This window comes from Leguminivora glycinivorella, chromosome 25 (genome assembly GCF_023078275.1).
Source record: "Leguminivora glycinivorella isolate SPB_JAAS2020 chromosome 25, LegGlyc_1.1, whole genome shotgun sequence".
Lineage (NCBI taxonomy): Eukaryota > Metazoa > Arthropoda > Insecta > Lepidoptera > Tortricidae > Leguminivora > Leguminivora glycinivorella.
This window is the reverse complement of record NC_062995.1, coordinates 6,918,343-6,936,464: the sequence shown is the minus strand read 5'-3', so window position 1 is coordinate 6,936,464 and position 18,122 is coordinate 6,918,343. Positions and strand designations below refer to the sequence as shown.

The following is an 18,122-nucleotide window of genomic DNA, read 5'->3' as shown; positions in this document are numbered from 1 at the left end:
GTAAGCCAATACGGGAGCGACAAACACGACCACAACTCCTAATATTAGTTACGCAATTCCTACCTTTTTAATTTGTTTCATTTCATGTGTGTCTGTTTGTTTGTCCGTCTTTCACGGCAAAACGGAGCGACGAATTGACGTGATTTTTTAAACGGAGATAGTTGAAGGGATGGAGAGTGACATAGGCTACTTTTCGTTTCTTTCGGACCCCCTAGTTTCCTAAAATGGGTAGTGGAAGTTTGGAGCATTCCGCAATTTTCGAATTTAACGAGAGCGAAGCCGAGGGCTAAAGCTAGTCTTAAATATATACTGTATACAATATACATACATGATACATAGATACGATATCACCCATTAAGTTTTTTTCTAAGTTTTTTCAACTTTTTTATTAATAGGTACCTACCCAAAATATATTGTTCCCCTCACTAGCTCGGAAACACGTGTTTTGTCCTTTAACACCAGCGGGTATAAACGCATTTTATCCACTAGTGGGTAAAGTAATTTGACCTTGAATAAAGTCTAATTAACTGCTTTAAAATTGATAAAAGTAGGTGAATCTAATAGTAATATCTAAAGATGATTTACCACCTGTGAACTACTGGAAGCAATGATAAACGCATTTTTTGCGTTGTAGTTTCCTCGCTATAGTGAGGGGAAAAGTTTTGTGTTACACTCGGGTGCAAATGTATTTTACTTCTCGTGTGTTAAAAAACTCGCAAGTTCAGGATTCTATTCTCGAACCACTCGCTTCGCTCGTGGTTCAACTATAGGATCCTTTCACTTGCTCGTTTTTCAATTCCACACTCGGCGTTAAAATACAACTTTGCCCCCTTGTATAACAAATAACTATTTTTCAGTGATCCGCTATTTGGACGGCGGGCACGCATCAGGGTTCAGCAAGGTGACCACGAATGAGGGTTCCGAGCGACGCCTGTTCCAGATTAAAGGCAAGAAAAACGTCCGCGTGACACAGGTAAACATTACACAGGCATTTTTGAAGAAATGTAAAAATGTGATAATCTAATTATATAAAAGAAGAAACTGACTGACTAAAATATCAACGCACAGCCGAAACCGCTGGTCCTAGAGATTCCAAATTTGGCACGTAGGTTCCTTATAAGGTGTAGAGGAGCACTAAGAAATGTTTTTTCAAAATTCACATCCCGAAAGGGTGAAATAGGAATCCAAAGTTCAATGTTTAAATAAAATTACTTTTAGTACGCGGGCGAAGCCGCGGGAAAAAGCTAATTAGGGATCATCCACATATTACGTCACACCAAATTTCAGGTTTTTGGACCCCTCCCCCCTCCTATGTCACGCTTTTTTGTATCCCTTTAACAGGGATTGTCACTGTAGTGTATGTGCGGGTTTGGACAGTTAAGTACTGGTCTCAAACATCCCGTAATACGCACACCACAGAGGTCCTATACCTGTCTCGGGCATACATGGCGCGCGGAACGTAGGCTAGTCTGTGGCCAGAGCCGAGGGATGCAGCTCGGAGGAGCGGCAATAAATAAGATAAACGTGTACGCGGCCGTTTATGTTAGCGAGCCAGGATGTAAGGAACGCTCAATAGCATATAATACAGTCACATTTAGTATGACCCCCCCTTACACTGTGACGTAATATATGGATGACGCCTTATAGAAAAATAAATACGAACATTTCCGGATCGAAAGTCGCACGCTCTTACCGCTAGGCCATCAGCGCCTCTTAAGCACCTGCCGGCGTATCATGCTGCCAATTTTATCACTTATCCACGTGGATAAAGCATCCGTCACGCTTTAGCAAGTATGTCAGTGTGAGAGTGACAGATGTCTTATCCACGTGGATAAGTGATAAGATTGGCAGCATGATACGCCGGCTGTATTCAACGATTGTTTAAATTTCCCCAGGTGGAAGCTCACATATCCAAAATGAACGCTGGCGACTGTTTCATCTTAGACAAGGGGCACGATGTATTCGTATACGTGGGGGCTGAAGCGAAGAGTGTGGAACGCCATACTGCCATCAGGGCCGCCAATCAGATCCGGGACCAAGACCACAACGGACGAGGAGTTGTGCAGATCATTGGTACGTTTTGATACAAAATTTGTTAAAAATTCACACCTCCGGCAGGACTCGAACCTGCGACCTTTGGGCTTGCCGGGGCCATCCATTCCATTCTTCCTTTAATTTTTAAAAACACGTTTTGATACAAGTTTATCTGAACATTTCCCATGAAAAAAAGGAACCAAAGGTGTATTTTATCGCTACATCATTCATAAAATTCTTAGCAAAAACAAAAGACAGTGCCAAAGTAAGCTGCGACGACGAGCGAAGCGAGTAAGAGTGTGTTTGGTGGATTATTACCAAACTGGTTAAGTATGACTTTTTCCTTTGTGGGTTTGTCTTTTCTATTAAGACAGCGCTTACCTACAATACATATTGTAGGTATATTTGTTTATGTAATTCGTTTTGTAATCTTTGTTTGCATTTGTCAACGGTGAAATTTTAGGTACGACGACGACAGGTGAGGCAGAGTATTTGGGGCATTTTTTTCAAACTTGTCCACCCCACTTTTTTTTGGATTTGGATTTTTTTATATGTTTTCCACTCAGAATCGCGAGCTCTTTCAATCCTAGAATACGAGAAAAAAAACGTCCCAAGGTTTTTTTCCCATTCCGTTACCATTTTTTCATACATTTTGTATGGCGGTAACGGAATGGAAGGTTCGAAAAAATGTATGGAAATCTTGGGACATTTTTTTTCTCCTATCAGGATTAAAAGAGCCCTCGATTCTGAGTATTAATCGCGTAAAAAATACCCATATTACAAAAAAAGTGGGGCTGACAGTTGACAACTTTACCCATTTGGTGATTTGCGGCAATAATAGATTGGTAAAGTAAGAAATGCCTCAGACCACATTCATCAGAAGCTTTCTTATTTACGGTCAAGGTGTGTATATAATTTTTCTGTTCAACGAAGCCGGGAAGCGGTAACTTCGTTTAGCGTTTAACTAGCCTGAAATTTGACGCTTTTCGTTCGGAGGACAGAAAAAGGTTTTTACTTAAGAGTGCTTTAAAAAAAACGTCAAAAGAATGTAAAATTGATAGTTTTAGTCGGTGAAATACTACACTTTCCGTTATCCAATAGATTTATTTAATTCAAGTTTCAGTTAGAGCATCTTATTAAGTATCTTGATTTTTATAAGACTGGATTTTTGAAAACTAACTCACCAAATTAATAATGAATTTTTCTCTAATACACGTTTAGAAAAACTCACGTATAGAGCTGAATTAGTCGATATTATTTGTAAAATTTGGACAATTGACGTGACAGCCCTTGAGTTGCAGGCGTCCATGGGTTACGGTGACCGCTTTCCATCAGGCGGGCCGTATACCTGTTTGCCACCGACGTGGTATAATTTTTTTTTTAATATTAAAACAGTGCGCCTCCTCATTGAGCCACGTAACGATATCAAGATCAAAGATGTACATCTGTCAACTTGTAGTACGCATTCAGTCTTCTCTGTCTTTACTTTCAGATTCCAGCTCCAGTGACGAGGAGCTTTCCAACTTCTTTTCTGCCCTGGGTTCAGGGGACAAGGATACAGTCCCCCCTGCGTCTGACGGAGGGGATGACGAGGTAATACATTCTCTTTGTTTTTCTGAGTCTCTTCAAGATCTAACTAAAATAAAGCGGATCGGAAAGCGCCTCAGGGAGAAAACAAAAGATCCCCGTTCTGAGTCATGGCTTGTCCAACAGGTCTCCATCGCCATACAGCGGGGTAACGCTGCTAGCGTGATGGGGACCTTTGGACCCGGCATGGCCCAGAACGGGTTCCTTTAGGTATCCTACCTTTTTTTTTATAATTATACGCAAGTTAATAAAAATAAAGCTTAAGGGCATATCGTCACTACTTTAAAAAAAACTTGTATCTTCGTTTGTCAATGAAAAGAAAATTGTAGTAAGTATGTATGGAATGCATATAGACTTACTGCGTTTTAACTTTGAGGAGCAGTGTGAGATACGAGATTTTCTCAAAGTAGTGACGATATGACTGTATACGATACGAAAATTGCATTCGATTTTGCGCTCCGTGTAAATGAAGCGTAAAGTAAGGGCATATTCAGAATCTTATTTAGATTAGGAAAATAATATTGAACCGAAAAATTATATAATGTAAAATATCCACATACATATCCAACCAAAACAATCCGAATAGGACAGGTAAGTAATCTTAGAGTATCTGACACATATTTAATGTTCATAAAAATTGTAAACGGGACTTATTGTTGTATAATAGGCTAGTTTCCTATACTTAAAATAAAATATTTTATGCAGTGCACGAAATAAAGCACCACATAATTAGAAGAAAAATATGGACGTAAGTTATTTTTAAACACTATTTAATAAGTCAAAGAGAAAGATATAAAGTAAATGAATTGACCGTGACGTCACTTCTCAGTATTTCATAGTAATTCCATACTAGCAAACCGTTTTGACAGTTCATAAAAAGAAGCTGATTTGACTAGTAGGAAACTAGCCTATTATGTTTGAAAACTGACCTCTAGCGTGTGTTCTCCGAAACCACGGGATAACACTGTTCTTGAAACGTCGGAGGTCAGTTTTGGGATTTAGTTTTAGATTTGTGCGATTACCGTTACCTAGTAACTTTTACTTTGTGTAAATATCGTGAAAATTTTAATCAACATTGCATGTCAGAAGTTCGAAACTGGAGTCGCAAAGGCTGTGAAGCTCTTCGAAATATCCGACGCATCGGGCCAGATGAAGACTACAGAAATCAAGCCGATCCAGGGGAAATCCCAGCTTAAATCCGATGTAAGTAGATATCCTGTATTAAACAATCCCCCCCCCCCTCCTCTCCTCCACCACCACAAAATATAAAAGTAAATGTCAAGTTACTCACTTGATCTAGTAATGGGTATCGTTAGAAAGAGCTCAAATTGTACATGATTATAAGTATTCCATTGCATGATACACGTTAAACTTTCGTGAGACATATTCAAATAATTCATGAATCTACGCTACGGTTGTACTCACGTTATTATATCGCTATTGCTGCGACATGTTTCGGGCCAATTCGGATTAATTATTCCATTGTATGATAAATGGGCCATGCACTTTTGTAGTTCACTGTACATATTAAACGATTTTTTGCATTTTTTTTTATATTTCAGGAGTGTTATATCCTGGATTCTCATACTAGTGGAGTTTTCGTGTGGGTCGGCAAGAAATCTAACCAGAAGGTAATATTTTATCTTAACTTCTTTCGTGTTAACGCAGACAATTATCATCATTTGTACAAGCTTTTATTCAACTTGCCTTGTTAGTATGTTAGTGTGCGTCAAAAAGTCGAAGCTAAATTTGACTCACTTCCTGGTTGCCGATTGAGCTGAAATTCTGCACACATATGTAAATCACGTGACAATGTAATATTATGGTATCAAGGAGCTGATCTGATGATGGAGCAGAAAGGTGGTCATAGGTGAATATAGTCATGATTATCACTATGGTATGGTGGTCATGATTATAGGAACTCTGTCACGACACGTTGTATCCCCATCGAGTAAGGGGTTTTTAGAAATGTCTCGGAGAGCAGTAGATGACTGTTGAAAGAAAGGTACAGTCGGCGATAAAAGCTTGTACCAAAAATAAAATTATTGCAAAAAACTAGCTTATTGTACTAATATACAAGAGTTTCATTGATTTTTTTAAATTTGTTGAAAAAAAAGAATATTAATTACTACATTTAGAATTACGACAACTTTTGATTAAAACTGAGCAGTTTTACATAAGTACGTAGTTTTCGATAGCAATTTTGAGACCACACGTACAAAATTGTACTTATGAGAAAATAATTGATCGTCGTAATGATTCTGAATACAATTACCCATTTTAAGGTTTATTAAAAATACTTTATTGCTACATTTTTCTAAGGAAATGTACTTTTGAATTACTCGTATGAAAAATAAACAGTATTTAACGTTTTTTGTATAATTTTAGGAAAAAATGGAGGCGATGAATAGAGCAGAAGAGTATCTCAAGAATAACAACTGCCCTGCTTGGGTAAGTATCTTTTATCAATTTATCATGCTATATAAATATTATAAACATGGCCCGTGTGGTGACGGGTTTAGAATTTCACCACCCCCTTTCTTCCCGTGGGTGTCGTAGAAGTCGACTGTGGGATTTGGGTTAAATTGTGGCGTAGGCGAGAGGCTGGCAACCTGTCACTGCAATGTCACAATTTTCGTTTCCTTTCAACCCTTTAATTGCCATTTAATGCCAAGAGTGGCACTGAGACTTTTTGTAGTTTCATGTGCTCTGCCTACCCCTTTATGGGATACAGGCGTGAATTTATGTTATGTTTTTTTTATGTTATGTTTATAAACATATAGACGGTATGACAGGAATAAATAAATAATAAATATTCTTTGAGTCGTAATAGATGTTTTTACTGTGCAATGCGCACAGGAAATATTAAAGAAGAAGAACTATTTAAATAAATGTGGTATTTAAAAAAAAAAAATAGTCTTCATAACATGCGTGCCTTCCTTGACCTTGACGTTGTTGGCGGAATTATCAGCGAGCCTTAACACTTATTATATAAATTAACTGATGAAATGTAGGGGAGAAGGTTTAATTACCGTAAAAAATTTGAATTTCGCGCCATTTTTAACCGACTTCTTTACCCAAAAGGAAGTGCCATCATTTGGTTGACCGTCTATAATATCAAGTATAAACAATAATATTATCTATATCTAGGTATACGTTCGCCTTTTACTTCACTACTAATTGTATGTTATCACTTTAAGGTTTTGTACACATTTTTAGCACTTTGTCCGCAACTGGGCCATTGTTTTTTTTTTTTTTTAAGTTATCCACCCCACTTTTTTTTTGGATTCGGAAATTTTTATGTGGTTTCCACTCGGAATCGCGAGCTCTTTCAATCCTAATAGGAGAAAAAAAGTGTCCCAAGGTTTTTTCCAACTCCGTTACCATTATTTCATACATTTTGTATAGCGGTAACGGAATGGAAGGTTCGAAAAAATGTGTGGAAATCTTGGGACATTTTTTTTCTCCTATCAAGATCGAAAGAGCTCGGGATTCTTAGTAATCGCGTATGTTACAAAAAAGTGGGGTGGACAATTTTGAAAAAAATGCCCCAACTATATTTAATTCCTTGATATTTTTAGTATAGTAAAGAGTACTATTGTTTTTTTTTTTTTTTTTTTTTCAGATTCACGTGTCTAAAGTACCTGAAGGAGGGGAGCCTGCTCCGTTCAAGCTATTTTTCCCCGAATGGGCTTAATACTACACTTTTTATATGACTTCTATTAATAGTATTGTAATCATAATCATACCATTAAGCGACTCTGTAATGCCATACGAATATGTAAATGACTAAATTCAAAATGCAAAATAGCTGTCAACGTCAAAGTCAAGATTGTTTATCTTCTTGAAAATAATTATATTTTTATCCAAATTATTGATGCAAATATAACTTTGCTACCTCAAAACGTTTGAAAAGTGGAATTTACAGAGCCAATATTGTGGACGAAGATTTAGCGGGTGTCTTGAGGAAAATTTTGATAATGAGATAAAAGTGACGCATCCATCGAACCACGTCCAGTTTACGTGAATTAGCCCGACTGGTTGTGACTTGTGACCAGTGATATACCTGCGCAAACCTCACGAATTTGCAGCCCAACGGATTAGGCCTCAAAAAAATGCCCTGGGAAGCCGGCATAAGGCAGCTTCCATTCGCTCCCACAAACTGGAATTTGGACCTCACTACGCTGCGCAACACCTTTGAAATGCATGAATGATCCTCTTCAGGCTGAACAAAATCATAATAATAGTTTTATTTTCTTTTACCTACTTTTTAAGTTATTTACTTTTTAAGTTTTTAGTTTATTACTTGTCTTTTAATTTAAGTTCTGTATTGTAGATGTCCCTCGCAAGCCTTTCCTGCCCTACAGGAACTATTGCATCGTCAGAGAATCTTCTTCTCTGCCCGGAATGTTCGAAACCAAATTATTTTAAAGGCACTAGGGGTCTTAACATACATATTACCAAAATACACCGAAGATGCGATACTCAGCCGTCAACAAGTGCTACACCGCCCCAGCCCTGCGTTCCGTCACCTCCATCCATATCAGACCACACCGCATCGGACGTTCACGTACCTTTCCATGAACTACTGAGTGATCTCAAAAGTTCACGCCCAGTATTAAAGCGGATACCACGCGGTGCCAGAGTATCAGTGTGCAAATCATTGAGCCTGATAATTAAAGCAATCCTGTCAAATAACTCCGTCGCCAATTGGGAAAATTTTCTTTCATTTTCTTTTAAGGTCCTCCACATAAATTCAGACAAAAATTCAAAATCTCTGACAAAAAAAATTAAAGACAACTGTTTCAGCGATATTTCACTTCAACCCTCTTCCGGAAATTTTAGGAACAACAATAATTTGTTTAAAACAGTCGAGACCAAAATTTCTGATGGCGACATAAAAGGCGCAGCACGCTTGCTTTTTCCGACGATGCAATAGCTCCCTATAACTCTGAAACACTCATAGCTTTACATAGTAAGCACCCACCTCCAGCTACAGACCTTCGCCTGCCCGATCCCCCATTACCTGCTGATCTGAATCTCGTTGCCACCCCACAGGATGTCCTTGGAGCCGTAATGTCTTTCCCCAATGGCTCTGCTGGAGGTCTGGATGGTCTGACACCTCAGCACCTGAAAGACCTCCTATGCAGCGGCTGTGGGGAAACGGGGACACGCTGTTAAAGGATCTGACGGCCCTGGTTAATGTCATGCTGGCCGGTCAGGTTCCGGACGGCATTAGGGATATCCTGTACGGAGCCAACCTATGTGCTTTAAAAAAAAAAGATGGCGGTATCCGCCCCATAGCGGTTGGTACCACACTCCGACGCCTAGCCGCCAAGATCGCTTGCCGCTCCATCCTTTTGGAGCTTACCCCAGAACTTCAACCTATCCAACTGGGGTTCGGCTCCAAAAGCGGATGTGAAGCCGCGGTTCACGCCGTAAGAACATTCCTTGAGCAAAATTCAGGCGAAGTTCTGCTGAAGGTGGATGTTTGCAACGCGTTCAATACCGTAGACAGGGGCGCCTTGTTGGCTCAATTAAAAAATAAAACCCCTTTGATATACAAATTTCTTTGGCAGTGTTATAGTTCTCCCTCCAAATTATTATATAAAAGTAACGTTCTGGCTTCATCCGTAGGATGCCAACAAGGCGACCCGCTCGGTCCAGCAATTTTCAGCCTCGCCATACATCCTATCATCAAAGAACTAAATTCAAAATTAAACGTGTGGTATTTAGACGACGGGACTCTCGGCGGTGAAGCGAACTGCGTCCTGGAAGATTTAAAAAAAATAATCATTGACATGAATACTATTGGCCTTTCACTAAATTTTTCGAAGTGCGAACTTTTTATCACAGACTCCTGCCCGGACAAGAATAACACTATCGACCTTTTTACACAACTAGCTCCGGGTATCAAAATTATAAACAAAGAGTCGCTTCACCTCCTTGGTTGTCCCATTTTGGACCAATCCTTTGAAACCTTCATTGACTCTAAGATTCAAAATTTTAAAACAACATCACACCGTTTGGCCAAAATTAATATTCATTCAGCCTATTCAATCATTAAGCACTGCCTTTTCGTCCCAAAATTTACGTACATACTCCGCGGAACTCATCTTTGGAAATACCCAACTTTGGTATCAAAATTAGATATGTTAGTCATTGAAACAATCACCTCCATCTTCAATATCCATTTTGACGACAGAACTTGGACCCAGGCTAGTCTTCCTATTAGGTTTGGCGGCCTGGGTATCCGCAAAATTTCTTGTGTTGCTCTACCTGCGTTCTTGTCCTCGGTGCATGGTGCTCAAAGCCTTATAGGTAAAATATTAGAACCTTCAATTGGATCTATAGAAGCCGCACACTGCTCCGAGGCCAAGAACGTTTGGTCCATAACCTGTCCAAACACGGACCCGCCTGCCAATCTCTGTTCGCAGAGGCAATGGGACGAGCCGCTCTGTCGACTAGTACGGGAAAACCTTTTAAATACGTCAACTAGTTCGACAGACCGAGCTCGTCTCCTTGCGACTGCGGAGTGGGAGTCGGGTCTGTGGCTACAGGCTTTACCCTCACCAAACATTGGGACTCTGCTGGATAACACCACCTTTTGCCTAGCAGCTAGCTTGCGATTGGGGGCATCAACAAACCAGCCTCATCGCTGTCAATGCGGTACCATGGTGGACACATTGGGTCACCATGGCCTCTCATGCTCCCGAAGCGCTGGAAGGATCCCGCGCCACGCCAGTATCAATGATGTTATCCGTCGGGCCCTTGTCAGCGCGAAAGTGCCAGCAGTCCTGGAGCCCACCGGCCTGGCTAGGGACGACGGCAAGAGGCCTGACGGTATGACACTGGTGCCTTGGAGCATGGGTCGGCCGCTAGTTTGGGACGCTACTTGCGTTGATACACTGGCGCCGTCCCATGTTCCAGTCACCAGCGTTGCTGCTGGCGCTGCGGCATCCTCAGCCGAAAGCATCAAACGCCGCAAATATGCCGCCCTAGGAACCAGCTACATATTTGCGGCGTTTGGCGTTGAGACCTTGGGGCCATGGGGGCCCAGTGCCCGTCATTTATATAAACATTTGTCGTCTCGCCTAATAGAGACCTCAGGCAACCAGAGGGCTGGCCAGTATTTTGCGCAACGTATAAGTATCGCTATACAGCGTGGAAATGCTGCCAGCCTTCTGGGTACCTTGCCCATTGACGGCGATTTAGGCCAAATTTTTTATTTATAAGTAGGTTAAGTATTTAGTTTTAAGTAGTTTTATCATGTTTTTGTTTGTTTGATGTATTTATTAAATAAAAAAATAAAAATCTATATTATAGACGTACTTTTTTTACATTTAACATTTTAATTAATTTTTACTTCATTACAGTTTTTAAATTACGGTTATTAGGATTACAAATACCAAAGATTTTTATTTAACGATTCTCAGCAACATAGATGTAATTTTCTGAAATAAATAATATATGAAATAAAATAAATTAATTTTTAATTTATTGTCACACTTGCACCAACCACTACTCAGGGTTAGTGTCAACTGTCAAATTCCATATAGAATGGTGGGTTGACCCTCCATTTTCGTTGGTGCAAGTGGCCCTTCAGAGAGAGAGTGGTGGAACTTCAGAGATTCTATGGCAAATCGACATTGTCTGATCTGCCAATTTTCCACTAAAGGGAGGGCAGGATAAGCTAAGAAAAATTGCCCCCAGCGTTTTTGGATCGAAACTATAATCAAATGATGCCTTTTAAAGAGGTAATACCTTGCATAAAGTTTCATCCCCCTGTTGCCCCCTGGGGGTGAAAAATACCCGATTAACGCCAAAACTATTTCATTTATTTTCTCCAAAACTATAAAAGTTACGAATTCCAAATTTTCTACAAACATTAATGGCACCAATAAAGCTATATGTAAAAAAATATGACCCATATAACCATAAAAATTTATAAAGCAAAAAATTTAACTGTAGACTATTACTTCTTAAAGTGACCAAAATTTGTTCAGCGACTTTTAAAAATTATGAAATCTTCAAAAAAATATTTTTTGTGTGTTATTATTATACTCTTTGGTGCTCCCAAAGTTAAAATTGCACGACTGCTCTTACCAAGGCGATTACTGCTGCACTAGACACACCAAACGGCATAACTTCAAACCCATTTAGTTATTTTTTTTTTTTTTTTCATTTTATAACCATTTTAATCTCTATTATATATTTAATAAGTCAAAGAAAATACAACATTTTAATAAATTTACAAATAAAGTAAAATCGAAAGCCAGTAGTTGGTTTTAATCATGTAATTTATATGTTAGTAAACACAATTGCAACTGATATTTCATAATCTCAATTCCAAGTAATATTTACAAGTAACGCGAATAACTAATAATATTGTGTCTGTTTGTTTTTTCCTTGCAATTCACTAAAACATTATTTATTTATTCGATTTATTATTTTAGATTAACAATAAAAGAATAATAGGTTTTTTTATAATGTGTTTATATATTTTGTATTGAAGTAAGTGGTATGGTATTTTACTTTTATTATAATCATAATATAAAAAAATCTAGCCTAAGAGTTAAAATGAATAAAGAAAAAATATAATGAGAATAAACATAGTACAAGTTAACGTTTATCTAAATAATTGTTTACATAACATATTTATAATAAAATTTGTTACTTTTAATTTATTTATCAATCTTACTTTTGTCAAAACAAACAATTGGTTGCCAGGTAATTCGATGTTGATACAACAGTGACCGACGCTATGAACACTAATTTTAACTTGAATGATATTTTTCGTCCATTGGTGATGAAGATGATGACTCATAGAAAAAGTATTGTATACAATAGTGATATAATTAAGTTTTTCACTCTCGTACCGTACTATCAGGCCACTCAGCAAGCTTCGGGGCCTAAACATGGTACTCGACTGAAAAGCTTTGTATTATATCACGATTGTACAAAATACTATTCAATAGTAGTCTAATCACAGAGGGCAGCACTTACTTAACAAGCAGTCACAAATATTTGTGTTTCCTCCATGTGATGTGATTAATTAAGCGAAAATAAATAAACTGTTGTCCAACAATAATGATATCAGTTTCGTAGTAATCAGAACTTCAGCGGGTTCAAGCTGATAACTTGACCGCTAAACACTTACGCCACACTGTTTCTGATTTACGCAGTATACTGTTTTGAAACAGTACGCAAATTCTCTAAGAACAAATTAAATTACTTTCATAGAAAATATTTTAACTTGTTATTCTTTAACAACAACTTGTTATTTTTAGGGCGCCACGAGCCTTCGGAAGTGTCATATACTTAGAAATTTCGACCCTTGCTTTCGTGGACCGATGGCCGAGTGGTTCTGGAATTCGCCCGGTAAGCGGAGTACGCTGGTTCGATTCCAGCTCGGAGCACTGGAGGCTTTGGTCACTTTTTCTTTGTATATGACATTTATTTAATGTTTAGTACGCAAATTGACGGTAAATTGATTTACATAAAAATTAGAACAGGTAGGTACAGTGGTAACCTGTAATGTTTGGTAAATTATGTACGCTCAGCCCTTGGAAGATATATTATCCAAGGGTCAGCCCCGGTCATCCATTCTTTTTGGATCGGGAAATCTAATGAAAAGTGTACAAGTAAACGATTTAAATACATATAGCATTCCTTTTAAATACTAGAATCGTACATGACATGAATACCATAGAGGAATGAGTAAGGAAAGAGTTGTAACACCATACATCAGTAAATGCCAGTTATTTGTAGTGACATCTAGCGTCAATCACGCGTCAAATAGCGTAAATTAGTTTATAATTTTCGTCGAAGGGCCGCTATCCCGAGTCGAATCCTTGATACTTACACACTATATACAGATTTGCACGTGTTAGAGAGACACAAAACATTTCGATATCGTAGTCGAAGCTCAAGTGATCGTCACCTTAGCTAACGCCGTGACTTGCGTGGGCGACGGTCGCGCGATGGTCGCGCGACGGCGATGCGACGCATATGAAATCAAACGGTATGGAAGTATGAGACGCGACGGCGACGGTCGCGTGACCGTCGCCCACGCAAGACACGGCGTGCCACGGTGAGATTGCCGTACTGCCATAATGGGCCACTGTGCGATGGACACCGGTTCAAGAAGTCAACTGCCACTTATATAAGATCAGTCGCCCGCGCACCTCCATAGCGCATGCGCGAATCAAACCCAGTTCTACCAACACACAATGTAAGTACTTTACTTATTCGATTTTTTAGACCTAGGGTACAAGTGATAGTGCTTCAATGTTAGGGTAGCAGTAATTGCCTCAAAATTTAGCTCCTCATTGCTGTCTTACTTTTTAAGATTGCAAAATATATCTACCTTGGATGTTACAATAAGATAAAAATTACATGAGTAAGTAGATCAGCAATATAACATAGGATAATAATTTTAAGTTTCGAAATTCATACGAAGTTTACAATTACTTATATTACACCCATAGCACCCATAGTACAAGTTTTGCTTAGTTTGGGGCTAAGTTGATCTGTGTAAGGTGTCCCCATTATTTAATTTTTTATTTTATTTAAGATAATTATTATATTTTTTTTATTTTATTAATTAGTTGTTTTTGTCTAACTTAGGAAAAATAGCAGTAGGTACACATACGAAGAAATATTTATTAACTTGATTTAATTAAAGAAACTGTGTGTTTAATATATTGTATGGCATCTTCTGGGCGAGCTCACTCCATCGTAGGCCACGTCTTTGCCTTTGGCTAGTCTGTGGCCAGGAGTAAGCCCATTTATAATTGAAAAAAAATGTATAAATGTTAAAATTATTGTACATAACCGTTTCGTTTCTTAATAAACAAGCAACTGCGGCTATAAGTATTGTTGATATTTTTTCGCTATGGCGGGTAGGTAAGATTTAGTATTTTCTTATTTGGATAAGAAAAGTTTCTGATAATATTGGGATCAAGTATGTCCGTTTGTTATGTTTACAGAGCGTATGAATTTGACATTGACTGCCGGTCTAATCAGTTAGTACCCGTATTAAAGGGTATAGTATGGACGATCTTAAATTAAAATATCCTTCACCTTAGCCCTACTGATAAGGCCCTTTACAGACAGAATTTGTGAAGACCTAAGTGCGTTTTCACATTATCCGATCCGATATCCCAATATATTAAACGTGCCATCTTTGACATTTCCCTTCGACATCATTCCTACATCCGATATCCCATACATTTAAACCGCCATCTTTGATTTTTGCCTTTGAAATCCTTCCGACATCCGATATCGGATCGACTAAGTACAGTTGAAGTTTAGACATAGGCACATAATGAACCACTTTGTGCACTAGTGCCGGCAAAAAGCACTCGGTACTCAAATAGTACATTACGATAGAAGTGCGAAAAGATTTTTATTCGAAACTCCTTTCCGCACTTGTATCGTAATGGACTATTCATGTACTATTTCTTACCTGTCGTATTACAATCAAAACATCTCTAAACACGTTTATTTTGATTCGTTTGAGAATTTGAAATGTGCGAAATCTTTATTTGTTTACATATAAAACAAATCAATCATCTTCGTCAATATGTAACTTTCATTTTAATAGCCGTGCCAAATCAAAACTAAGACTTACTTTTTGCCTCTTTTAAATTAGACTTTATTTCATTTATATAAAGAGTTAAGTTTAGCAATAAGTCCGTTATACAGCTGATTATTTATACAACAGTGGGATCTCGGTATAAGTTGAATAACTTTCACGGTGATTTAAAAATATTGTTTTATCTGAGAGTAAAGTTATATTAATAGTACATTACGACACAAGTGCGGAAAAGAGAGAGGCTATAAATTAAAACACGATCGAGGGGAAGTTAACGGGGAACGGTTAAAGGGAACGAGTTAAAGTTTTGATCAAAAATGCACCTTATGTACTTACCTACTAAAAACATTGTTTTATCGGAGCATAGTAGGTAAGTAAATAATAATTAACAATAGTATAATATGTATACCTAGTTTAACTATTATTTTAACAAAGTATATTACAGTCACCCGCGTGGTGACGGGTTAAGAATTTCACCACCCTCTTTTTTCCCGTGGGTGTCGTAGAAGTCGACTGTGGGATATGGGTTAAATTGTGGCGTAGGCGAGAGGCTGGCAACCAGTCACTCACTGCAATGTCACAATTTGTATTTCTTTCAACCCCTTTTTGCCAAGAGACAAGGGCGGATCCAGGGATCACGTGGTCTATTTGTATGGCCAACCTAGGCTCCAGGGAGGGGGGGGTCATGACTTCTTATCAAAGTTTGGAAGAAGTTGAAAAAATGTATTTGAATAATTAAATGTATTTAAAGGCTCTTAAGGGCCGGTTTTTCAATCGCCAGATAAATATATCTACCAGATAAAGTAATCACTATCCTTTTCATCACACGTATAAATGACAATGACAGCTAACATTTATCTGACCGATATTATTTATCTGACGATTGAAAAACCAGCCCTAAATCTAATAAAAATTGGTATTAAGTCATCAACAACAACAATGCCTATAATCAAGTTTCAAACAAAGCAAAATAATTTAATTTAATTTAATTTAATTATTTGTACAAACTAGTGACCTATTGTGATTATACGAAAAAGGTTACTTCACTATGCAAATTATCACTTATTTACTTTAGTCACTTTACTTCGAAACACTATTGTTATGTATTACTTAGAAATTTAATGATTCATTCATTATTTTACTTTTATTACAAGCTTATTCAACTTACCTTGTTACTTAGTATTTAATGTTAGTGTGCATCAAAACGTAGGAGCTAAATTTGACCCACTTACCGGTTTCCGGTTGAGCTGAAATTTTGCACACATATGTAAATCACGTGACAATGCAATATTATGGTATCATGGAGCTGATCTGATGATGGAGCAGAAAGGTGGTCATAGGAACTCTGTCATGAAACGTCATATCCCCATCGAGTAAGGGGTTTTTAGAAACGTCTCGGAGAGCAGTAGATGACTGTTGAAAGATAGGTACAGTCGGCGATAAAAGCTTGCGCCAATAATAAAAAAAAACTTATTTCATTATTAACTTTTAATTGACAGTAAACTTCATTCTAAAAACATGGTTAAAATAAATAAATAAAAAATTCAAAGGTTTTTTAGCTATAGGATTCTTATTCTACAATTGCTTTGAGGTTCTTTCCTTTAAAAATTCTCGTACTTAATGAGTCTATTATGAGTCGAAAGATTTATAAGTCAATTCTACCAACCAGATTTGGGTATGAAGTTAAAATTTTGTATGAAATTTCGTTGCACTCTTGTGGATAGCACGCAACGTTGTCATTTGTTTTTGAAGTATCAGAGAGACTTTGCCAGTTGGTGTCGTGAAAACAATAGTAAAAAAAAAAAACATTTTTTCAAACAGTTTTTGTTTGTACATAATTATTAAGCAATGGTAAGATTTTGCATCCAAGTCTTTAACCTCCATGAGAGACTGAGATAGTATCAAGGATAACTCGTTTGTATGCCGTTCGCGGATTCTTAGACAAAACATGTATCACACTCGCTAACGCTATAATATAATGTTAGAAGCTATATAATTAATTATACTTAAATTATTTATTTAAACTTTATTGCACAGTAAAAAAAAGAAGTACAAATGGCGGACTTAATGCCTTAAGGCATTCTCTACCAGTCAACCATAGGGCAAAACAAAAATTATAAGTATATACATTGAGGGCGCCTTCGGTAATTGTGTCATATACTTGAAAATTTCGACCCTTGCCACCGTGTCCGAATGGCCGAGTGGTTCAGGCATCCGTCGCGAAAAAGGAGGACGCAGGTTCGAATCCAGTTTTTAACACTTGCAGGCCTAGGTCACTTTTCCTTTGTCATCAATCATCATCATCATCCTTGCGTTAACCCGGCATTTTGCCTCGGCTCATGGGAGCCTGGGGTCCGCTTTGACAACTAATTCCAAGATTTGGCGTAGGCACTAGTTAGTTGGTCACTTTTTCTTTGTATATGACATTTATTTTACTTTATATACATTGCTACTAATAATGACTAATCCCAATTATTATACCTAGTAACCCTTCGGGTTGGAAGGTCAGATGGCAGTCGCTTTGGTAAAACTGGTGCCTACCTACGCCAAATCTTGGGATTGTTTTTATTTATTTATCTAACCTTTATTGCACAACATAAAGTACAAATGGCGAACTTAATGCCTTAAGGCATTCTCTACCAGTCAACCATTGGAACAAACAGAAACTTACAATTGGTGCGGAAAATAAAACAGAAATTTAAATAGATATAAGTCACTAAATACTATATGCATCATCAATACACATACATAAATAAGTACAATCATGTACATACATAAACTAACTAAAAATATATACATATATAGTACCCATTTAACCATTACTGTCTAACAACGTTGGTGTACCTGCGAGAAGTGTTTACGTAATGTTTAAAGGAAAACTTGCTCTGTGCTCGTCGTATTG

At 37.8% G+C, this 18,122-nt stretch overlaps 2 protein-coding genes across 4 annotated transcripts in view; both read left to right on the top strand.

The window, feature by feature from the left end:
• LOC125239105 (gelsolin-like) overlaps window positions 1-11,064 on the top strand; it is a 39,322-nt gene extending 28,258 nt beyond the window's left edge. Inside the window, exons 5-12 of one of the 3 annotated variants that reach the window (XM_048146597.1) lie at window positions 858-973; window positions 1,896-2,073; window positions 3,527-3,627; window positions 4,711-4,824; window positions 5,184-5,252; window positions 6,010-6,072; window positions 7,247-7,428; window positions 10,935-11,064. In XM_048146597.1, coding sequence (XP_048002554.1) covers window positions 858-973; window positions 1,896-2,073; window positions 3,527-3,627; window positions 4,711-4,824; window positions 5,184-5,252; window positions 6,010-6,072; window positions 7,247-7,318 — 713 coding nt within the window. In that variant the 3' untranslated portion in view covers window positions 7,319-7,428; window positions 10,935-11,064. Of the gene's footprint in view, window positions 1-857; window positions 974-1,895; window positions 2,074-3,526; window positions 3,628-4,707; window positions 4,825-5,183; window positions 5,253-6,009; window positions 6,073-7,246; window positions 7,429-10,934 lie in introns of all 3 variants that reach the window. The other 2 variants (XM_048146596.1, XM_048146598.1) reach the window with 2 other exon arrangements.
• Window positions 11,065-13,738: 2,674 nt separating this feature from the next.
• The window catches only part of LOC125239186 (gelsolin-like), a 47,711-nt gene continuing 43,327 nt past the window's right edge, over window positions 13,739-18,122 (top strand). Inside the window, exon 1 of the mRNA XM_048146701.1 lies at window positions 13,739-13,855. The gene's annotated coding sequence lies outside the window, so the exon portion shown is untranslated. The remainder of the gene's footprint in view (window positions 13,856-18,122) is intronic.